Source organism: Vipera berus (genome assembly GCF_964194415.1).
Source record: "Vipera berus genome assembly, chromosome: 1".
NCBI classification, from domain to species: domain Eukaryota; kingdom Metazoa; phylum Chordata; class Lepidosauria; order Squamata; family Viperidae; genus Vipera; species Vipera berus.
Window position 1 is genome coordinate 114,270,719 of NC_138202.1, and position 24,842 is coordinate 114,295,560.

A 24,842-nucleotide genomic window follows, 5' to 3' on the forward strand; every position below is an offset into this window, starting at 1 on the left:
AGGACTCAATAGGTGGATAAAAATGTCAAATCCAGTTTAAACAGCTGTGCGACCAACCATGATAATAAGATAGGATTGAGGGATATCTAGAAAACTGGCCTACTTGATAGGCAAAGTGGCCATGCAAACACAACCAGTTGCATCTCCAACTCTTTTACCTTGTTTTACTCCCTGCAGATTAAAAGATAGGAGGAGCAGAAGCAGGAGAAGGAGAAGGATCAGAGGCAAGTCAGCCCTGGCAAAGTCCTATCATGCTGAGACCATAAAAACCTACACTGAAGCAATAGTAAAACTAACAAAAAATAACAATGTCCAGGACATTATCATATGCTAACAGACCTTGGCTAGTCATTATCATAATCCTTTCTTGAGAAATCCAACATGTTGAATGCTTTTCGGTAGATGCCCCATGATTTCCTATTAAACTACTTTAATTTTCACAATCACCTTTGTAGATGCCTTCGTAGAAATAATGGTCGCTAAAACTTCTTTTAGTAGCTGAAATGACTACACATGTCCTTAAACTCTTGCTTCTAGCTGAGTTTGCTAATTTTTAATTTGCTGGACTCCAAAGATCTAGGAAGTTGTACACCGATAACTAAGACTGGGAGTTACTTATTATACAGGCTAATAAATGACAGGAATGTCATTTATCTGGTGATTCATTCCTCATCTTTTTGACTAGTCCTTGAGGGAAGCAAAGACTGGAGTCATGTGCTCTGCTCGCTCAGAGGAGCTGTGTGGCTAAAGTGCAGGGGTTTATTGCATGTGGAAACATCAATGTGCATTAATATTTACACCAAGATCCTGGGTCCCATAGAACCTGAATGCATCTTTTGATGAGTCACCCTATTCAGTCCCATGAACTGATCTTTACCCTGAGAATAAACTGTTGCTTTGAGCAAGAGTTCCCCAGTTCTGTATTCTCCAGTTATATTGGAAGCTGGTTCCAAGAATGTTCAGCCAGGAGGGCCCCTGCCTGGCCAGGAAGGAATTCTGAGAGTTGCAGGCTAACATATCTGGAGAACAGCAGATTGGGAAATGCCATTAAATCATAATCAACCTAGAAAATGTTGAGGAGTATTCAAAGAAGAGAATTAAGCCAAACAATAGGTAGCATAGGAAAAGAGGGGTGTGCAAGATAATAATTGCAATACTGTACACATACACCTAAAAGTGGAGAAGGAAAAGGTTGTGAAAGGTTATGGGAGAGAAATACTCTTATCATTTCCAAATAGCTTTGTGTTGAATTGCATCAGATAAACATTTCCCAGCAAGGGTCCTGAGTATGTGACCTCAATGTACAACTCATCTCTCCAGCACTAACTCAACAAAATACTAGCGGTCAAGCTCTTTCCCACTAAAACACAAACACACACATCTTCCCATTAACCAAAGCTTTTCAAATTTAAGGCATCTCCTCAACTGCAATCAGGCAATATACTATCCTATTTGTTTTTCATCATTCAGCTCTTATGAAAATGTTGGGCAGGTCATTTCTCTCCCAGTCATTTTTGGAAAAGTATGTTGGCACACCTTTGTGGGCTGTCAGTTCTTCAAGGCAAGTAAAAAGCATAGTAAATAGCTGTGTTGATTTTTCTGGGCATCCACCTGTTCTTCAATGGCTTTGGAGAGGTGCAGGAATTGAGTTAAAAATGTACATTTAATCTGACCTAATCTAAAATGGTCTAAAATGAATCATGAGCCAAAGACAAAAAAATGTTTATAGAATGCGTCTTCCCCAGGAATAAGGGGAAATTTGAGGAATAAACAAATCTGAATGAATTTCGATCTCTATATTCATGGACATTTTTTTTTATGAAGTAGCACTGTTGCTCAGTTTTAGAAGTGGTAGAAGGATTTGATGGCTTTTGCTGTTATAGCAATTGCTATTTAACCTTTTGCATCAGAAACCTCTGAAAGCAATCTCTCATCCAGATTCTGTGTTCAGAGAAAACCAGCAGTTATCATGTGCGTGCAGAGTTTGGGGGTTTGGGATTATTGTCTTCTGTACATTGGGAAAGTTCTGACTAACCATCCAAGCCACGTAACGCATCTGTTTCCACCCTTAACCTACTGCCCATGAGCTTTCAGCCTCCAGAAAGTCTCAAATCCCTGCACTCTAACTTCCCTCATTTGAAGATTCCCATCCCCATCCCTGGACGCTGCTCTGCTCACTTCTGTGCCTCTAGACTCCAGTCTCTCCTTCTGAGCCAAGCTGAAGAAGCAATACAGCTGAGGGACTGTTGCATTCCAGATGGTGATGTATTTGAGAGAAGGAACCACAGTGCCTGGAACCAATTTAAATTCCACTCCTATGTTATTGCAGTTGGTGGGCTCCTCCAGCTGTACAGTTGTAACTGCTATGGAGTACATTTTTTAAAAAAATAAAGCGGCTTCCTCAGTAAAAAGAGCCCTTTGCCTTTTCTTCCTAATGTTTGCTAAGGATTTCTGCCTGGATAATTTAATAAATAATTTTAAGAAAACAAGTGAAGTTTATAAAATTAGATTGCTAGCCTGCCCCAGCTTTTTACCCTTCAGTTATGTTAGACGACAAGCTCCTGTCTGGGGATTATGGGGTTGGTAGGCTAACAGATCTGCAGAGCAACATAAGCGATTTAGGTCACAAAAAACATGTTAGACTTTAAGATCCCAAACACTGTTTCATTATTTTTTGCTAACCATCTGAAATATTTTTATCAGGATATTTTCTATCAGCTATTTTTCTATATCACAGAATTGTGTTTCCTGCTGCTATTTCTAGCTCTGCACAGTTGTATTTCATTGTAGTGTTTAGTTGTTATTGTAGCTATTTGTTGAGTGAGGGCAAAATAGATCTCTCCGGTACATTTCCACCAGATCTTAAAAATTTCCTGGGTCTATAAAGCAAATATAAAACAATTTTCTATCATAAATCAACAATATCTCTGACTTACTTGTTTCTTTTTCATTTACTCTTCTATTTGACTGCCCAGCATAGTCCATTCTGCCCCTGTTATTCCTCCAAAAGATAAATAGACTTCTACTGTATTCTGTTCTGTTCCGTTTTGTTCCATTCCACTCATTTACACATCCACAAACAATATAGTAAGAAGAGTTCTCTCTCTCTCTCTCTCTCTCTCTCTCTCTTTTAGTGTTGCAAATGGGTCTTCTCCTTTGCATTTCTACTGGGACTACTTTGTAACTGCTGTTATCATATTTCTCCATTTTAACATGATGCTATTGAGGGCTGTTTCAAACCTTACAATTCTATATACATAATTGCAATAACAACAAATTTGCCCATTTCTCTTTCTAAGTGAATTTTTTTTCTGTACTTTGTTCTAGTTTCATTCTTTTCAGTCTATTCCTCTAATCTTTCCAGATTATTTTGAACTTTATTACTGTCTTCTTGGGTCTTAGCTACTCCTCTTAATGTTATCTCTATTAATCATCTGGAATATAAACTTTCCCATCCTCCTCTTAATTAATATTTCTTTGATAATTATAAACCTAATAAATCTTAAAATTCATTGTGATGCATTCCTGATCCATCCTCCTGTTAGGCAGCATACTTAACTGATAGGTCTGGTCAACACATACTGTATATTTCCATTCCTCATAGTACTGAATCACAATTACTGTAACTGTTCTGTCTCCTTGCCGGATGCTGCTTCGTCCTTCAAGGAGGCACCATCTCATTTCCTGTTTGGCAACATCTTTTTTTCTTCTTTGAAAGCCCAGAGGCCTTTTCTTTTGGAAGACTATTAAATCTGTTTCCGAATTCCAGTAGTGCAGAGTATCTTTTATGCTGTTTCTGCATGGCACTCTTGTCCACTCATTAAACAAACACTCATTTGTTTTATGGAAAAAACTACTTCATTGTCAGTTCTTGTTGAATGTGTCTTTATTGGATCTATGCTATCTGATGAGTTGAAGTTTGTCTACTTCCTGCTCCAATTTCTGTACTTTTTTCTTCAGAGTCTGCTCCAAGCTTGGGCTTTCTACACATAAAGGTAAAGGTAAAGGTTCCCCCGCATATGCGTGCTAGTCGTTTCCAACTCTAGCGGCCGGTGCTCATCTCTGTTTCAAAGCCAAAGAGCCAGCGCTTGTCCGAGGGCGTCTCCGTGGTCATGTGGCCGGCATGACTAGATGCCAAAGGCGCACGGAACGCTGTTACCTTCCCACCGTAGTGGTCCCTATTTTTCTACTTGCATTTTTACATGCTTTCGAACTGCTAGTTTGGCAGAAGCTGGGATGAGTAGCAGGCGCTCACTCTGTTACGCGGCACTCGGGATTCAACCCGCCAAACTGCTGACCTTCTGATCGACAAGCTCAGCGTCCTAACCCACTGAGCCACCGTGTCCCTTTTCAACACATACTGAATATGATAATTTATTTTCAGGAGAGCATCTAAACATCTCACGTGCATGGCAAGTCACGTTCATTCATCTCCACTGCTGTCTCTCCATTAATACAGATATCTTTTTATTTTCTCAGGCAGTCAAGTCAACTAAGGACCAGCTGCCCATTGGAAATTAACTTTCTTATGGACTCCTTAAACTTCACGCTCATATTCTTATTGCTGTTTGTCTTTCTGTTACTTTGCTCAGATATTGGTTCCAGAAAGTGCCATATCACAAAACATTTGGTGCTTTGGGGAAGAGGCCTCTGGCTTCTGTGTACAGAAATCTCCTATCCAGGGTAGGAGGAGCAGCAAGTGAAACCAAAAAAAATGTGTTCTGTGGGTTGGAAATTTGATGGAACCATTATGGGCAGAGTCACAGTTAAGGCAAATGAAACCTGGTCCCCTTTGGCTGAAATAAAAAGTCTGTCTGACTTATGGAGAGAACAGAGCAAGGCTTGTTCCTCTTATTCCTCTCTTACCTCCTCTTTAGCATTGAGAGCCAGCCCACATTCAATCTTCCCTCTGTGTTCCTTCTCTTTCCCTTCCATGCTTGAATTCAACAAAGGCATACCCAATGTTCATTCTCCAATTTTCCCGGTACCTCAGTCCTTTCCCCTTGCGTCTCATTAGTTGCCATCCTCGAATTCAAGTCTAATGCATCCAATTCTGCCCCTGCCCCTTTCCCTCCAAAAAAAGATACATTCAGCAAGAACTGACAATGAAGCAGTTTTGCATAAACTTTTCTCCAGCCACCTCAGTGGCTTGGCCTTTTCCCATCTCCCACCCTAGAACATCTCTGACACACACATTTTGAATTCATGCCTAGATTAAACATATATTTCAATCCAGGCATGGATCACCCGCTGCCTTTCCTGTGCATAGAAGAGATTGTACAGAGAACTTCTAAATGGTCTTATCTGCTAGGATAAATTATTAGTCTAAGGATGCCCTCAAGTTCTGAGCATGAGACGTTCACGGCCAGGTTTGTGAGAAAGGTCAGAGACAGCTCAGAGCAATATTTGATAATTCCAGTTTCAGGAATAATTCAAGAGGAAAGTTGACAGATCAAAAAAGAGTGTGGGCAGAGCTACAAGGATAATAAAAAATCTGCAAGGCAAATCATATTACCAGAAGTTGCGTAAACTTTGCATGTTTTGCTTGCTAGAAGAAATCCTAGGAGATGTAAGTTTACAGCTTTCAAAATATTTATGATGTCAAAAATGAAAAAGGAGAAACATTTGTTCACTCTATCTACTGCTGCTGGAATAAAAAACAGAAAAGAGCAAGGGTAGTTTTGCAAATAAGCAGTTATTTCTCTATTTTAGAGATTCTTCCATTGAGAGCAGTTTGGAAAGGAAAGGTTAAAAACATTTCTATAGTTTCATGCACTGAGCACACACATTTATCTGTGAATATAAAAGATTTGGCTGAAATATAGTTAGTTATTTATCAAATTTATATGGCCACCCATCTCACCAGAAGTGACTCTGTGTGGTGTATAATGGGCAATGTACAATCATGATTTAAAATATAAAAAGGTAAAGGTAAAGGTTCCCCCGCACATGCGTGCTAGTCGTTTCCGACTTTAGGGGCCGGTGCTCATCTCCGTTTCAAAGCCGAAGAGCCAGCATAAATAGTAGTGGCGAAAAGTGTGGAAACCTTTTGGGAAAAGTGTATTTTTGAGGTTTGATGGCTAATAACACCACTTTTTTTGGAGTAGTACCATAAAATTATATATCAATGGAAAGATAATTTAATCAAGAATGTAATGCAACAAAGTTTGTTCAATTATCTGTACTGTATTCTATGAAAAGTTATAGCCAAATAACCAGAAAAAGGAAGCACAACTTGCTTAGGTTGATATCAGGTAGCTTTCCTTCATCTGATTGTAGCCAATGAGCTTGAGTGTTTAGAGAGCCAATCAGGTGTCATCTTGTTTTGGCAATGAGCCAATCAGATCACAGTAGGATTCAGTTATTGATGTCATGTATTGAAGCTGAGAGGAAGACATTTGTCAGTGTTATGTGATCGCTATCAAGTTGATTGGGGTTTTTTGTGTTCTTTCATTTAGTGAGCTTGTAAAACATAATAAAATTAAAAAGTAATGGTGCAAAGAGTTGACTGGTTACCCAGAAAGCAATGTAAAATAGTATTATTAAGTGAACAAAGCTACAGTTATAAAAGAAATTAGAAGAAAAATTTGTGGTAACTTAACCAAAGACACGGCATTTCTACTGTACACTTTTCCCAAAAGGTTTCCACAATTTTGGGCACTACTGTAAAGGTAGTCCTCAACTTACAATTGTAAAGGAGTTTGACAAGTACTGTTGTTAAGTTATGATAGTCATAAAGCAGGACATCATGTGGCCAGACCTGATTTTACAACCTTTTTGCAGCGATCATTAGGTGAACACCACAGTCATTAAGCAAAGCTATTGTTCTTTCACTATGGTCATTTTTTCCCCTGGAAACTGAAAGCAAAAGCCAGTTTTTGGAAAAAACATAATAAATTGTAGTCATGTGACTGTGGGGTGTTGTAAATGGCCTTAAACGCAGGCTGGTTGCCAACATCCAAAATGCGGCCAAATAAGTCAAAGATCACCTATAAAATCTTTCATTCTATACTTCATTTACATAGGGAGGAAAAATCTCATTGTACTCGATACAGCTTTATTCTAAATCCCAGAAACAAAACTATTGCTATTTTATTTGCACATTTTGATGGAAATAAATACCACTGACTTCAATATGGCTTACTGAAGATGCTCAGGGAATTTCCAGGTTTGAAACATAAAATCTGAAAATGCTAAAGCTGTTGAGATGCTAGTCTAGGAAACATATGAATGCATCCTAAACTAAGTTAAGAATGATTTGTGAGGGTAAGAGGGAACCTAACAAAGGGGCAGTCCACATTCCCCTGTAAATCTCAGATGGAAATAATAGAACAAATAAATAATTATGACCCCTGGGTTCTTATTTCTGTCCTTACTAATTAGCAAATTGACTGCCATGACTTTAATGTTTGTTCAAAGGCAATCTGAATCTTGTTCAAGAGGAGAATTTAGGAGTGAGGGTACTGGTAATAAACCTTGTGTTTAACATTTCTTAAAAGATAGATTCATGAACATGACATGGAAGTTACAGTATTATGTTAATTCCATGATAAATGTTCAAAGAAATGCAAGGCTTCCTTGCCTTAATAGCCAGCTCAATGTTTTTATTTGCTTGTGTTTCATGGAATGACATTTGGCAAAAAGACTTTCAAGGACATCTTGATATGTGTCTTCCACCAAGCCTTTGCATGTAGACTCATATCTCTCTTTTCTGCTTATGACTGTTTATTATCCCATATTACAACATTCAAGAGCAAAAGAAAGATTATGCCACGTTATCTTCAATCTAATTATTATTAATACAGCATAATTGGGAGTATATGGCACTTTCCAGTTACGTAGCAAAATAAATAGATCTTGTTACAATTGGGAAGGAGAGGAAAATAATCCTCTTGGAATTCAAATGCCTTAAAAGTGAATGATATGTTTTTGCTACAGTACAATCACATTACTACTGGAAGCTGGTTTCAGCAGTAGGGCAATCACCAAAGAATTGTGGCACTCTTTTATGTATGTCATGAGTTTATGAGGGCAACAATCTTCAAATTATGCAATTTCTTTTCTTGGGTGCTGGTCATAGCCCTAATGGAGACAGGTCTCAGCTCTGGGACATGTTCCATTTTATTTTGCAGTATCAGGGCTCAGCAACTGAACACATGCAGGCCAATGACACAAGATAAATGCATGAGCAGAGTCCTTCCCTTCCCCCCACCCGTTTGAATCAAGGTTCGGATGTCTAGGAGAGTTAATACCAGAACTTGCAAACACACGCTGGAACTCCTGCATGCTTCTGATAAATTAGAAGTTTGCTCTCAACTTCCAAGTAGGGATGGGGAGATAATCTTCAGAATACAGGCCTGAACTTTGAATTCCAATATTTAAGCCAATTAATGTTGACTTAAAATGCAATTGCAAGGTGGTTGATTTAGACGTACACATGTTAAGAAACGTGTCAAGTGGAGCTGATTAATCTGCTAGTTTGGAAAGGTCCAAGGTATTTTAAAGCAGTTTATGCTGATTAAAAGTGCTCCAATTAGGAAAAGGAAGGACACTCCTCATTTTGTGGTGGCATTTGTAGCTAACTTTTAACATGTTTTTTTTCTAAATATGGCTTAAGGAAACACTTAATTTTAGCCTCCTCTCTGCCCCTACTATTTCAATGTTCAAAGGCACCAAATCCAACTTCACCCCCTTCCAATTTATTTAAGTAGCAAGGGAAGAACGGTGCGGCTTTTCAAAAATTTTGACTGAGTTCCACACAAACGTACGGATATAACAATAAATATCGTATCGATCCGGGCCGATCTACCATCAACGTGGCCCGACCTCTTTTCTCATTAGCTGTTGAATTTATTATATTTTTGTCCCGCCGTATTCCAGAAAAAAAAACTTCTAACATTAGATCTTCCCACCGGGTATTTCCTAAACCTAAGAAGGCATGAGGAGTGGCTTCGCCAGAAGGTAGAATCCCTATCCTCCGATCTAAGGGAAAACTAGCGGCAGCGGCCACGCAAAGGCAAAAAAGAGAATCGCCGGCACTCCGGCAGAGCCTCAAGCTCTGGCCGAAGAACTGCATGGAAGTGAATAGGGTTGGGGTCATGTGACTCGCCGCCGCGCCGGGATGTGCACGTGCATCCTTGCGATGGGCAAAGGGAGGGAGGAGAGGTTTCGGTGGGATCACGTGTCTTTCCCGGCTCTCCTCCCCCTCCTCCTCCTCCCAGCTGCGGAGCAAGCCAAGCAGCTGGCTGGGAGGGCTTCCACCAGAGTCCAGCGACTGCCGCAGCGCAGCTGGGAAGAAAAGGGGGAAGGGACAGGCCGCCAGCTTAGGATCGATCGCCGGGTTCAAGCACCACCTCGGAGGGGGCGATGGATACCCTGTCCTACTTGTGAGGCACGCGGCGCGCTGGCGCCTTTGGAAGTGCCGCGAAGCCAGCATGTGGACTGGGTAGGAAGTCTCGAGTCTGCAGTGAATGTCCGACTGGGGTGGCGATGATGATCGCAGTGGTACTTTACGTGCCTTTTGTCCTGTCGGTCTTCTTTCCCCCCCCCTCGGGGGGGGGATTGAATTCCCGTAATCTGCTTTTGCAGCTCATCCGCGGAAGAGCCTCCGCTCTAGGTTCAGGGAGCCCCGGCTGAACAGTGCGGAGGCAGGGGCGGAATCCAGAGGCGAGAATCCCCCGAGCGGCGGCTGGGAAAAGCTGACTAGAGGAGAGGGGATGCGTTGTTGGCTAGCGGTAGCTTGCATTTTACGGATAAGAACTTGTGTGAGTCTGGTTACGGGGATTAGTCCCTCCCTCCAAGACAGTTCCGTGGCTGATGTGTAAATTGGAATAATTGTGCGCCGTGCTCAGCGAGGGGTCTAGATTCGAACTGGTGTAAGGTACAGTTGGAATGATCCAATTTTACCCCGTAAAGCAGAATAGTCTGGAGAATGCCAGAGGTGCTTCGACTCTTAACACCCAGAACTGGTACATGCAGTCCCAGTAATAAGCTTTAGGTTTGAAGTGTTGCATTCTGAAATTCCGTAAATTCCCTGCAAATATACCCAAACATATACCTGCAGGTATATGAAATACCTGTCCAAGGACTGATAACAGCAAGATGGGTTCAAATGTGTGTGTGTGTGTGTGAGAGAGAGAGAGAGAGAGAGAGAGTATGGAAAACATTTGGAAAGCCTTCAAACCTGATTGTCTGCTATAGTCCCTCTGCTTTTTCCTCTTCCTTGTCCCCAATACCTCACAGCCACTATTGGCTTCCTATTCTTTGTACCAACTAGCCACCCACCCAGGAATCAACCTGGAAAGTAAGTGCTCTGCTGGACATCCACCTATTGCTGTACAACAATTTAAAGTGCTTGTCTGCGGTTCTTTTGTGGAGCCCCAGAAGTACACCTCAGAGTAAGATGTACTACACCTTACTGATGCTTCCGTGCGTTAGAACTGATAATTATCACTTTAGATCCAAAATGACTCCCCCCCCCCCAGATCCAGTTCTGCAGAAGGGTACAGTGCTTCTTTTCAGCTTGTTTGCTAAAGGTTATTCCTATGAACTGGAAAAAAGGGGGAAAGTGGAGATGAAAGGTGGGCTGATGATATTGTCTGGATGCATAATAAAAGTCTGGTGTCTTTATGGAGCAGAGCTTAATTGCTAGCTTCCAGAAACAAACAGCTTTGACATATTCATACCTTTGTGCTCAGGACTGTAAAGGAAGAATTAACGCCAGGGTGAAACCTTTTGGGGTAAAGACTAGGAAGACTGATTCTAAATCTAGCACTTTTGGCTCCTCATCTACTTTTGTCTACTTACTGTCTTTGAAAGGGCAAAGGGCCGATTCAGATGTGATGCAGAAAGATAAGTAGTAGGCAATTGTACTCTTCTTTTTCTTGCAATAACATTTTGGTGTTTGAGTGGGCAGTGGGCACATCAAAACTATACATTTGGTAAAGGTTCCCCTGCACATGCGTGCTAGTCGTTTCCGACTCTAGGGGCCGGTGCTCATCTCCGTTTCAAAGCCGAAGAGCCAGCGCTTGTCCGAGGACGTCTTTGTGTTCATGTGGCCGGCATGGCTAGACACCAAAGGCGCACAGAACGCTGTTACCTTCCCACCGTAGTGGTCCCTATTTCTCTACTTGCATTTTTACGTGCTTTCGAACTGCTAGGTTGGCAGAAGCTAGGACGAGTAACAGGCGCTCACTCTGTTATGCGGCACTCGGGATTTGACCCGCCAAACTGCCGACCTTCTGATCGACAAGCTCAGCGTCCTAACCCACTGAGCCACAGCGTCCCTTTTTTACATTTGGTTAACTTGGTTCAATTGTTGCTGTTCCTTTGAAGTCCCAAGAACATGAGTGATATGTGTATAGATGTTGAGTCAGCCAGTGATTATAGGCTCTCCTGCCAAGGAACATATATGTTATTTCAGAAATCCCTGCTAAAGTGATTGTGTGTAAACATTTTTATATATACTGCCCAGCACTTTAGATTTTGTTCCCAAAGGCTTTCTAGTTTTAGTTAAGATGTCGGTGGATTTTCCATTCAGCATTGTGGTATCAGGCTGATGATGTGGTGTAGCAATGAGTGAAATATTAATGGAAATCAAAGAGAACTTCATGAAGTGGCTTGATTCTCTCATTAAAGCAATGTAGAATGCCAGGAGCATAATAGCCTTATGGGTGTTATTTCTGTGCTAATAGCCAGTGTTGTTTCTGTTATATGTTTATGTATTCAGAGAGCTCTAACTAGCCTGTGTGAAAGCAACAAAAAGAAAAATGATGAAGTTGTCTTGCAGTCGCTCAGTTAATAATTTCTCTCCAGGTTTACAGTATGTAGAAGGAAAATTCACTGCACATTGGAACATAGATTTCATCTCTTTATTCTGGTGTCAGAGGAGATTTCTTTCATTGAAGAGAGAATTCCTGCAGATTTCTTTGTTGGGCATATTCCTTGCAGAACTCTACCAAAAGTCATCTGAAGGCATTTCATACAGGAAATTGCTCCGTCAGACCAGCTCTGCAGGGAACTCACTGGGCCTTTTGCAAAAAGTGCAGATCTGGCACATTTCCCTCTCCCCTCCTCCTGTTTTGGCAGAATTAGATTTTTAAAAAGATCTTGCTAACAACTTCCCATTGTGAAGAGCCTTTATGAGACAAGATGTTGGTCTCCCTCACTAAATTGATGGAATGAGCAGCCCCTTAGTTGGGCTAGGATCAGTGTTGCAGGGAAGAGCATCTGTAACCTTGAAGTCTGGATTGAGGGCTACCTCTTCAAATGCTTCAAATTAAAAGACTGCTAAGAAAATGTCTCATGATATCCCAATACTTTTTGTATCATATTGCCCTCTTAATCCATTTGATTTAAATTTGGGTTTCTCCCCCCCCCCCTTCACAAGAGCTTTTTCTTGAAAAGAGCAGCTACATTGGATTACTATATAGCAACTGATCTTGAAAATGAGAACCAGATTGCAACTTTAATCCGGACTAACAGTGGCAACTGCACTGATTAATGGTTCTGAAATTTACCCTCAGTGTGGTTGCTTCCAAATAATTCAAATAAACATAAGGTGCTCGAGTTGAGCAAAATTACTGGACAGTGTAATATTCCTAGATATTGATATGGCTGAAAGCCTATTTAACTCCATGCAGGTCAGAAGTGAAATCTGCAAAGTAGGAAGAAAACCGGAAGGACTATTATGTAAGCTATGGCAAGAAATGGACAACAGACAGCAAAGAGTCCTTAGGGAGAAGGGCGGCATATAAATTTAATAAAATAAAAATAAAAAATAAAGACCAGAGAAAAGAGTTCTGGCCATTTTTTTACATTGTTAAAGTTGTGGGTAAGTATTTAAACCTGGAGTGTTACCTATATGGGTAATATAGAAGGTTAGAGTTCTAGACTTTGGAGAAACTGGTCTTTGCCAGGACTAAAGTAATGCCAGATCTGCAATAATAATTATTTACCTGTTCAAGGTCTTGTCTTTGATTTCCCAGGAATGCTCTTGTGGGTGGGCTGTAGTTGGGGAATGAGGTTTATTGCAAAGGCCCAAATGTATTCTAGATGATGTATTTTGAAAGGCAGTACATGAGGGCATGCATTCAGGATGTGGCAGCATTTAATGCACACGTTCATTTATCCCTGCTACATCCTGCTAGCTGTATTATGACTACAGCTGATAGGTATTATATAAAGGCAATTTTTTTTCCACTTGCCTAATGCTGGTAGACTACCTCAAAGGTGTTTTTACAAAAGGCAGCTGAGCTTTCTTTGTTTTTCTTGAAGATGTTTTGCTTCTCATCCAAGAAGCTTCATCAGCTCTGACTGGATGGTGGGAGGGATGGAAAGATAAAAGAGTTTGAGGTCAGAATTAATTCTTCCATTACACACACACACACACACACACACACACACACACACACACACACACACACACACACACACAAACACCCATATAGTCAGAACTGATGAAGTTTCTTGGATGAGAAGCGAAACATCTTCAAGGGAAAACAAAGAAAGTCCAGTTGCCTTTTGAAAAAGCACCTTTGAGGCAACCATGACCTGGATCAGGGCTTTTCAACCTTTTCACCTATTGTACCACTTTTAGGATATGGCAACATCCGAGAACCACCAGTCACCTAGCAAGGTGTCAAAAACTTGATGACCAAAAAAAAAGAGGAAAAAAGTGATGAAGTACAGGTAGTCTTCGACTTACAACAGTTCGCTTAGTGACTGTTTGAAGTTACAATGGCACTGAAAAAAGTGCCCACCAAGCCACAACTGAGCAAGACACCTGCCTGCCTGCCCGGCGGCGCTCTTCCTCCTGTCCGAGGTTTTCATGGTTGTGAGCATTTCTGTTGAGAATTGGTAACGGGGGTGGGGTGGGGGGGTGTTTGGTTGTTATTCCCCCCCCATCTGCTGGGTGGTTGCAGCAGGTTTTGGTCACTTCACATGACCCTGGGACACTGTGACTGTCATAAATATGAATCAGTTGCCAAGCATCTGAATGTAAATCAAAAGACCCTGGAGATGCTGCAACATTCCAGCTGATTGACGCTTCTTCTGGGCTCAGAAGCGGCAGGATCAGCGCTGAGCTCCACTGAGCCCTGACAGCCCCGAAGAAGTGCTGATCGTGGCATTTTCGCTGAGCCCTGACAGCCCTGCAGCTCCAGCCATCTCTCGCTCAGGCTTGTGCGGTGCTGCCACCGGTTCAGCTCATTCCCTAACCCTCCCCTGCTACCACTTTTCTAGGATGGTCACGTATCATCTGCCAGGTGCCAATGTACCACAGGTGGTACCTGTACCACTGGTTGAAAAGCCCTGACCTGGATGACTGAGAATCTCCATAGACAGTTAGTAGACCATGTCCCAAGCTTATTTCTCAGCATCTCCAGAAAGAACTATAGAAAGTAAGGAAGTTGGAGATTCATTCCTATATGTTGAAATCCCCATGCATTTGAGGAGAATCTGGTTTTGGGCAGGGAGTGATACTGATACTGAACTAGATTGATCAATAATGAATTGTTCAATCTGAAGTTTGAGCTAAGCATAAAAGGCAAAACTAGAAAAACATTGTTTTCTTTTGTTCCGTTATGTTTGATTCAGAGATTGCCTTGGGACAAGTCCCTGTCATTTTCTTGGCAAAGTTTTTCAGAAGTAGTTTGCTCTTACCTCCTTCCTCGGACTGAGAGAAAGTGTCTGGCCCAAGATCACCCAACTTAGGTTTTGGGCCTAAGGCAGGACTAGAACTCATGGTCTCCTGGTTTCTAGCCTGATGCATTAAACACTTCACCAGACTGGGTGTAGGGAGAGGGAAAGTGGCATGGAAAATGAAAAAAAAATGAAAGAAAATCAATGAAAGGAAAAACACAGGAGCACTTCAATAATAATAATAATAATAATAATAATAATAATAATAATAATAATAATAATAATAATAATAATAATAATAATAATAATAATAATAATAATAAAATGCGCAAACTGATTACAAAGCTAGACAATCCACTGGGCATTGTAAAATATGACTTGTCTGTGTCCTAATAGTCGTGGGAACATAGGGTGGGAAAAGTTGATATCGCAGTTGTAGAGAACCAAAGCGGACAGCTGATTGATATCGCTGTACCAGGAGATGCCAGAGTCGAAGAAGAAGAACTGGAAAAAATTACGAAATATCATAACCTGGCCATTGAAACTGTGTGATTATGGATGAAATGTGTAACAGTGATACCCATTGTCATCGGGGCACTGGAAACTATGTCCAAAAACTTTGCAAAACACATCAAGAAACTGCAGCTTCCTGCAATAACTCCAGCAATGCTACAAAAAACTGCGCTACTTGGAACATCTTACATTTTAAGAAGATACCTGGTTGATACCTAGGATGCTGTCAGCAACCCGTGTCAACCATCAGCGCCAGTCAATTAGAATGTTCAGTTGACTGAGGTTCATGTGTTCAGTTGACTGAGGTTCATGTATAATAATAACAATAATCTTATTACCGGTAATTTATTAAATTTATTACATAAATTTATTACTTTTTGTTACATAAAGGTTTTCCTACTTCCTCCTGTCTTCCAAGGATTTGTGAAAATTTTTGCATTCCCAGAATTTTCATAAATAAGCTATCCAAAATAGGAAACCTTCAGTTTGCTGCCTTAAATAAAATAAAGTTCATACTTTACATTTTATTAAGGCTCAGTAAACCTGAAATTTTCTGATTCCTGCTCATTTATCTTTGCTGAGTTGTCACTAAACAACTCTTTCTAACAGAACCCCAGCCTTGAAATATTTGTAAATGTCTTGTTTTCCTCATGAAAGCATTCAAGTGTAGTTACAATTTCTAAAGATTAGGTAAGAAGCAATTCATAAGCATTTCCAGAGAACTGGCAGTAAAGAAGTGCTTGTGGGAATGAAAGACTTTTACTGTAATTCATCCCTTTCTTCCTCTGTTCTAGGAAATGATTTAGGACCTGAAATATTTTGCTCAATTGACAGTTGTTTTTAAAGAAATTCTTGCTGACTGAGCTCCTTTAAAACTAGGCAAGCAGAAGTTTAGATGTTTCTGTTTATGAATGAATGGTTGCCTTCTTCTGCATGTAAACTGTATATGTCAAACGTGAGTGAAATGTCATTGCGAGCACATCATGCTGCATTAAGTTTTTAATTAACTGTTATATATGGAAACAGAACAGCCAAGTGGTATGTCCATCTTACAGAATGTGTGATGATAGAAAGAGAGAATCAGCAGTTTTGGAAAGATTTGGGATCTCTTAAACTTGAGAAGCCAAGATATTGTGCCATGGGCTAAATGATACATTTTCCCCCATGTTCTCCTATGGCCTATGCTAGCCCTAGAATAATAATTACCTAAGGATGTTTTCAAATGTGCTGTAAATGCTGACTCAGTATGTTTGATATCTCTTAACCACACAGGAACCAAGACTTGCTGATTCATTTCTACTTTTTCAACTGGCAGACCGGACTCTGCCAGGATCACCTGTTATCCTAATGGAATACAGGGGCAGTTGCATAAATAACATAAGTTATTTGGTACTTTTCTGTTCAATTTTCTGTTTGCTTTTAATGCAGCACATTAAACTGATCATAATGAAATTTCTTGGACAAATATTACTTTGCAGAATCTTCTGAAACATAAAAAATATGTTTTTCCTGCAATTATTTAAAGAGACAGTCTTTTGACCACTAGTGATAGATGACCATCTAGTAAACTTCCAATAAATTTAAAAGGAAGTAATGTTTGTTTTTCTCAAAGAAGCTCTATTAAGTCACTTCTTTTAAATAATATAATTCTTCTTTTAAAAGATCATCTATTTTACTCTAGACATTTATATTCAATCTATGCTACAGAGAGTGCTAGATGGCTCACAGCAATTAAATTCAACTCCCAGCTTCAAAAACAAAATAAGTCCCTACCATTCTTCATCTTCAGTGGGGTTTTTTTTAAATGTTATTTCAGTTATTGGTAGATTTATATCCTGTTTTTCCCCGAGGACCTCAAGGCAGTGTACATAACATTCCCTCCCTTTCCCACAACAACCACCCTGTGGGGTAAGTATATTTATTTATTGAAATTCCCACATTGTGGCTGCTGCAGAATTTCTCAAAACCTTTCAAAGCTTTAACTAAATAAGACAGTAATAGGCAGAGATTATTGGTTTGGTTCCAGAGAAGTATTGATAGAAAGCAATTTCTCACTTCTCTCTTCTTTCCACAGTCACCCAAATCCTCTCTTGAGAATTGGTAATCCCTCAGTGGTGACATAGGAGCAGTGGATGGATTCAGCCAGTTTGCACCAGTTCAGCAGAACTGGTAGCTAACTTTTTGTTGCCCAGAATGGACTTCCGGGAGCGGCATCCACACAGAGAACCAGTTGTTCACATATTTGAATCCCACCACTGCATAGGAGATTGAAGAGTGCGTACAAGGAATTGGTGGGGTATTATCTATTCTATTAGTGACATCTAGCCTGCCACATCCCCTTTGGGGCCCCAGCCCAGTAGGCACAACCATGTCTTCAACACCTTTCTAAAAGTCAAAAGAGTGGGAGCAGATCTCACCTGGGGGCATGATGTTCCAGAGCCTGGGAGCCATGGCGGAAAAGACTCTTCTTCTGGACCTAACGGGATCTGGAGCATGTCCCTTCTGCCAGAGTGGGTAGGATGGGCTAATGGGTTAATCTTTCCAATAAAATATCCAAATACTTTTTATATGTTAGTTTATCTTGGTTCTACAGGTTGATGAATATTTTAATTCCGACAATAAAGTCTACACTGCACTCATAAAAGATTATTATTTTAAGTCCAAGACAAAATCTAGTATGAAACAAAAGTGTCTCCAGTTAAGTCCCATATTTCTACTACCTGTGTTTCCCCAAAAATAAGACTGGGTCTTATATTAAGTTTTGCTCCAAAAGATGCATTAGGGCTTATTTTCCCGTTAGGTCTTATTTTCAGGGAAATATGGTATTAAATGCTTCCATCTGGCTGACATTCCTAACTGGGGCTTATTTCTGTGGGAGAGCTTATATTATAAGCATTCTGAAAAATCATGCTAGGGCTTATTTTCCGGTTGAGAAATGAGATGGAGTAATTTTGTCCCACATTCTCTCCTTTCCCCACTTTACTGAATTCTAAAAGGGCTTTCTAATGGATTCTTAATATCTTGTTTAATTAATTTTTGAATCAAGGGTTTCATTGATCATTATTAAACAAGGCCCTTAACTCTGCTAATTGGGTGGCTTCATAACCCAATTTAAGATTTGGGATTGCTAATATCTCATTAGTCTTTTCTGTTCTTGTTCATGATCGGCTAATTTATTCCAAGTCCTCTATAGCAAATAAAAGTATTTAGCCATTTTCTATCTTCCTATTAGCACACTTCTATTAATCAGAAATTGGATATAATAATTCTTTTAATAATTCCTTGCATTAAAGTAAATGCACATTGTTGTCCCTGTTAATTCTCTCTGGCAACTAAAAACATATGAAAATGTTTAATGTTTGCAATCTGCAATATTGTACAGGTTGGGGGTTATCTTTTTTGTTATCCAACAGATGATGATTAGTTAAGGATATTTGTAGTAGTTATTTATAGCATCATCAAAGCATCACTTTGTTAATAAAGAAAAGATAGCTGGACAGTGTGAATAGTGTGAATAGCCTGTTTTACTCTACTCTGCCACAGTGCAGGTGGGATTTGATTCTTTATATTAAAAAGATCTCTGCATATAGAAAAATAGGTGTCAGGCAAGTCAAGTATCCTTTCTCATCAATATACAGTTTGCTGCAGTGATATGGGGGATTAGGGAACTGTCTGCATAGCAGCATCAAGATTGTCTTGATTGCCTAATGCTCCTGCACTGATTTTCTTTTCTTTTCTTTTTGCCTAATCCTATAATGTTTTCCAAATCTGTGACATCTGTCTGGGTTGGGTTTAGCTTTTTCCGGTGGTATTAGTTTAAGTCTTCCTGAGAGACTTGTTTATTTATTAACCATTTTCCCCACCATGCTTAATTATTTTCTTAGCTAAAATGTTAAATAGTCCCTGGTTTATTTAAGTTTCAGGGGGAAAAAGTTGTACTATTGAGTTTTTTGCAGTGCTGGCACTTTCTTAAAAAAAAAAGGATTGGTTTGGATATGCCTGCCCTGTATTTTACTTTTTCAGATTATTTGGCCAAGTTATAAGTCAGTGTGGAAGCCGAAGTTGGGATCTAGATTAAAACAGGGAATGAAGTGCTAAGATTTGGGGAGAAGATCTTTCTTGATCATGTGAAAATCTTTTGGGATTTTTGTTACTCGGTTTCTCAAACTAGGTTTAAAAGAGATGGTACAGGTAGTCCTTGACTTGTGACCAATTGCTTAGTGACTGTTCAAAGTTCCAGTGGACCTACCTTGGGGTGGGGTACTTAAGATCTGGATTCAAAATTCCAATGGTTTCCACCTCCCTTGATGTCACATGATCTACACTTTGGGCACTTAGCAACTGGGCCGCATTTTATTTATTTATTAAAATTATATGCCACCCATCTCACTATCAAAGATTTACAGCTGTTTGCAGCATCCTGCAGTCACCTGACTTGTTTTGTATTGATTTTACTGAAAACTGGCATTTACTTCTGGTTTTCAGCAAAAACTGCACCATAACAAACCACTGTGTCGCTTAACAATTACCATGTTTGCTTAATGACGGCTGCAAAAATATCATAAAGTCGGGTTGGTTATATGACCAGCCTGCTTTACTACCTATGTGAGCTATAACTGATGGGCAGGCTCTATTTCAGTCATAACATGAGGGCAACCTGTATTGCTATTCACCCATCTGCATTTCAGTTCCGTCTGGTCAGTTTTAAGAGTTGTACCTTGATAAAGAACTTTTTTTTCTGGACACTAAAGTTTCCCCTAACTTCTTTCTTTTTGATAATTGTTTTTTTTACAGACTTTGTTAGAGAGACCCATTTTCTCCCTCCAGAAGTGATTGATTGTCTCTACAATCCTTTTCGATATGATTTATTAAAAAACAAACAAACACCACCTGTTCTGGAATGGATGTGCAATCGGACCTCTAAAGCTGAAGAACTTGAGGGCTTTCATCCCAACCACAGAATTTCATAGAGCCCTTTGTTTTCCCTTTTTTCTAGATCACTGACCAAAGAACAATATAAAGTCAGGTACAGGACGTGTCAGTAGCTTCCCAGCTTTTGCTGCACATTGTTTTTGATGCTGAGAGGGACTTTCCTTGATTCCAGGAATGGTAATTCACATTTAACAATAGACAGCTGATATACGGTTGGTGCAGGGGTGGGGAATATTTTTGTGAGCTAGGCTTCCTCCTCCTTTTCGCAATAGTTTGGAGGAAGCATGGGAATCATATCATCAGCGGGCGTGGGGCTAAACTATGCCTAGTGGGGGCTCGAAGCATTTTCAGAAAGTAAATTGGCAAACTGCTCTGCTGGAAATTGGAAAATTGCCTGCAAATTTCATTTGTTTAGTTTTTGGCAGGAGCTTAGGGGCTGAAAAATGGGCCAGTAGGTACTTACACGTGGTGGAATGAGTTTGATATCAATAGCTGTGTGAAATAAAAATAGACATTTGGGCACTTGCAAAATTCAGGCAAGCTGATTGCGTGAGACAACAATGAGCAGGACCTGATTAGTACTCCAGCTCTTAACTTTGGTATTGATATTGATATTGATATTCCTTTTAGCAGCCTTCAAGGTGGGGAGAGGAAGCTCCTGGCTCTTTAATCATAGCCAAAAGGCAGGTCCAATTAATAAATGCCATTTATTTATGTTCAGGATCAATATCCATCTCTTCACTTGTCCTTTTTAGAGACTTTGAGCCTAAGTGTCTCGGTGTGATGCAGGTGGCTTTCTTCAGGTTCCTAGACAGGCTGTTGGCTGCCTAGTGTGCTCTTTTACTTGGAACCAAAATTGAAGAGTAAGACAAGAACTGGCAAATTAAACATCTTACTCTTAATTTGCAAACTTCTTTGCAAAGATTCCTTTATTTGTTTCTTGCTTTACATGGACTTGAACCAGTCTGATTTAAGGAAACAATTGCCATTGCTTGATACATATATCGCATTTACTCCTGATCTTTTTTCCAAGTTTGATGTGATCAGATCTTGGCCATAGGCTAATTGCTGGCTAAAACTTGAGCAATTTCATTCCCAGGATTAACCCACAGGGATGTCTAAACAATGGGTACACTTCTGTGGTTTCCTGTTTGGATCTTTTCCATAGTAGTTTTTCTTCTCATGTGTGTCATATTTTCTTTGAAATAAAATATAGGCAAAAATTATAATGCTTAGGGCAGGGATCCCCAACCCCCAGTCCGTGGACTGGTCCCGGTCCGTGGTAGGTCCGGTCTGCACAAACAAGCAAAGCCCCATCCGTGGGATGCAGGCAGCACACAAAGCCATGCACTCTCTGGTCCGTGGAAAAATCTTTCTCCACGGAACCGGCCCCTGGTGCCCCAAAGGTTGGGGACCTCTGGCTTAGGGTCTTTATCCTCTTTAAATATACACAGGGATTTTCAGTGGTTCTGAGATGTTTTAGCAATAGCAATAGCACTTAGATTTATATACCACTTCATAGTGCTTTTCAACACTCTCTAAGTGGTTACAGAGTCAGCATATTTCCCCCAACAATCTGGATCCTCATTTTACCAACCTCAGAAGGATGGAAGGCTGAGTCAACCTTGAGCTGGTCAGGATCGAACTCTTGGCTGTGGGCAGAGTTAGCTTGCAATACTGCATTTTACCCACTGTACCGCCATGGCTCCATGATCTTTTTATTCATTATACAGTTGCTGGTCTCACATTTATGTGACTTTGGACTGCTTACAATAAAACAAATAAAATATATAAACTTTACAATATACAAAATAAAATGAGTCTGCTCTGCTGCTGGAGAGCAAGGGCAGGAATGTTGCCACTGTATGACCTAGGTTGGTGCATGGGTGTGCATCACTTGGTCTCCTTCATAAGCATGGCTGAAACTTTTATTTATTTATTTTTATTTATTTTAATTCCATTTATATCCCGCCCTTCTCCGAAGACTCAGGGCGGCTTACAAGCTTAGCAGTAGCCTTCATTCTATGTATATGCCTGCTTATTAGGGCTTTCACACACACCCCAAGCGGCATTATTACAAAGTCAGCTTATTGCCCCCAACAATCTGGGTCCTCATTTTACCTACCTCGGAAGGATGGAAGGCTGAGTCAACCTTGAGCCTGGTGGGATGCGAACCTGCACTAATTGCAGGCAGCTGGTGTTACTTAAGGAGGCATTAGCCCACTGCTAATATATCAAGACTACTATTGTTACCTATGTTGGAATGATTTGATTGATTTCTACGTTGTGGTTTGTGTGTGTGTATATATCTGTGTGCATGCTCTTGTATCCTGTTGATGTTGAGCTTCAGAATGTCTTTTCAAATAAGATAAAAGTTTTTTTTATGTCAAATGCCCTCTGATGTTCAACTTCAATAGGAGCCAAGAGTATGCATGGAATGCACGCAAAGCTAAGCTCAGTAATCTTACCAAGTCAGTCAAAAGTCTGAAGAGATCTCTGATTGGTTGATGGCTTTGTTGTGATTTTCCTCTTGTATCTTTTTAATGGTCAGCTGAAGAGTACATTGAAAATAAAAAGAATTCTGGGTTGATTTGATTGATTTGCTGAGCTTTGAGTACATTCTTCTAATGTTATTCTTGATGCTGAGTTTTCAGAGTGCTTTGAAATTCAGTCTTCATTGGCATTGCAAATATAGTTATTTGTGTGTACACACACGCACACACATACACACTGCATATGGTGTGTGTGTGTGTGTGAGAGAGAGAGAATGTTTGCTGTAATGTTCATGTAAGCTCTAAGCAACAGTGGGCCTGTTGTGAAAAACGAGAGAGTGATGCTTTTTTCCCAAAAAAATAGGTGCCGGAACTCTCATCTTGGCAGGCGGGGGGGTGGGGGGGCAGTGCTGCTGCAGTCACAGGTGCGAAGGGTGTTGGCGGCGGGCTCCCCTCCCTGGGGCCGGAGCTGGCGCGGCTGGTGCTGTGGGAGCAGCAGAGCCCACTCTATATGGCGGGGCTGCGCAATGCGGGCAGTTGAGGTGGTGCGCGCCAGGCGATGTTTTAATGTTATGATTTTAAAAATATATTTTTTCTATTGTACGTTTCCCTAAACCTCGCAATGTGGATTGCATACAAATATTATATAATTGGTAAATAAAGGTAGAACATATGTTAAATATACATCAAATGATAATATGCTTCCCTACAAAGTCAATTCTTGCTCAATGATACACCAAGGAGTTAACTCGGAAAGGCAAGAGGAAAATCTAGAAGAGGTCTGTGCAGCTCTTCAACATCTTCATCAACGATTTGGATGAGGGGATAGATGGGGAACTCATCAAATTTGCAAACAACACCAAGCTGGCAGGAATAGCCTATACTCCAGAAGATAGGCTTAAGATACAGGAGGATCTGGAGAGACTCGAACACTGGGCACTATCTAACAAAATGAAATTCAATTGTGAAAAAAGTAAGGTTCTACATTTAGGCAGGAAAAATCAAATGCACAGGTATAGTATAGGTGGTACCTTGCTCAATAGTAGTAACTGTGAGAGAGATCTCGGAGTCCTAGTGGACAATCACTTAAATATGAGCCAGCAGTGTGCTGCAGCTGCCAAAAAAGCCAACACAGTGATAGGCTGCATTAACAGAGGGATAGAATTAAGATCACGTGAAGTACTAATACCACTTTACAATGCCTTGGTAAGGCCACACCTGGAATATTGCATCCAGTTTTGGTCACCACGATGTAAAAAAGATGTTGAGACTCTAGAAAGAGTACAGAGAAGAGCAACAAAGATGATTAGGAGACTGGAGGCTAAAACATATAGGGAACGGTTGCTGGAATTGGGTATGTGTAGTTTAATGAAGAGAAGGGTGAGGGGTGACATGATAGCAGTGTTCCAATATCTCAGGGGCTGCCACAAAGAAGAGGGAGTCAAGCTATTCTCCAAAGCACCTGAAAGCAGGACAAGAAGCAACGGATGGAAACTAGTCAAGGAGAGAAGCAACCTAGAACTAAGGAGAAATTTCCTGACAGTTAGAACAACTAACCAGTGGAACAACCTGCCTCCAGAAGTGGTGAATGCTCCAACACTGGAAGTTTTTAAGAAGAGACTGGCCAGCCATTTGTCTGAAATGGTATAGGGTTTCCTGCCTTAGCAGGGGGTTGGACTAGATGACCTCCAAGTTGGATGTCCCTTCCAACTACTACTACTTCTTCTTCTTCTTCTTCTTCTTCTTCTTCTTCTTCTTCTTCTTCTTCTTCTTCTTCTTCTTCTTCTTCTTCTTCTTCTTCTTCTTCTTCTTCTTCTTCTTCTTCTTATTATTATTATTATTATTATTATTATTATTATTATTATTATTATTATCTTGTAGAAAGGAAAGGCCCACACTGATAAATTAAAAATCTTTGTGGTCTGCAAAGGAATGCTGGTGGGCTAATCAATGATTTGGTGACTAGAGGAGCATCTACAGTGTTGGAGCTTGTGGTCATGGTAAGCCATGGAGGCACTAGGCAACATGACTTTCAGGGCAGTGGTGGTGATTTTATTACTTTAAAAAAAAAGTCTGTGCTCTGTCCAAGGGTGCTTGGTAGGCTGCATGTACAGGCCTGGTCTAGAATTTATTTTGGAGCATTCAACTATCTAGAGCAGGCATGTCAAACTCATTTTGTTTGAGGCAACTTTTTATAAAAGAATTGCCATTAATTTGTTTTAATAAAATAATTTAAATCAATTTTCACTTGATTTCAAATTAAAT

General features: G+C 40.3%; 1 protein-coding gene across 7 annotated transcripts in view; it reads left to right on the top strand.

The window, feature by feature from the left end:
• The first annotated feature begins 9,232 nt into the window (after positions 1-9,232).
• The window catches only part of RAB3IL1 (RAB3A interacting protein like 1), a 40,048-nt gene continuing 24,438 nt past the window's right edge, over positions 9,233-24,842 (top strand). For 6 of the 7 annotated variants that reach the window (XR_014025842.1, XM_081322977.1, XM_081322979.1 and 3 more), the window contains exon 1: positions 9,233-9,445. Coding sequence is in view for 6 of the 7 variants with exons in the window: in XM_081322977.1 (XP_081179103.1) it covers positions 9,435-9,445 (11 nt within the window). In the remaining variant the exon portion in view is untranslated. Of the gene's footprint in view, positions 9,446-20,149; positions 20,263-24,842 lie in introns of all 7 variants that reach the window. The other variant, XM_081322978.1, reaches the window with a different exon arrangement.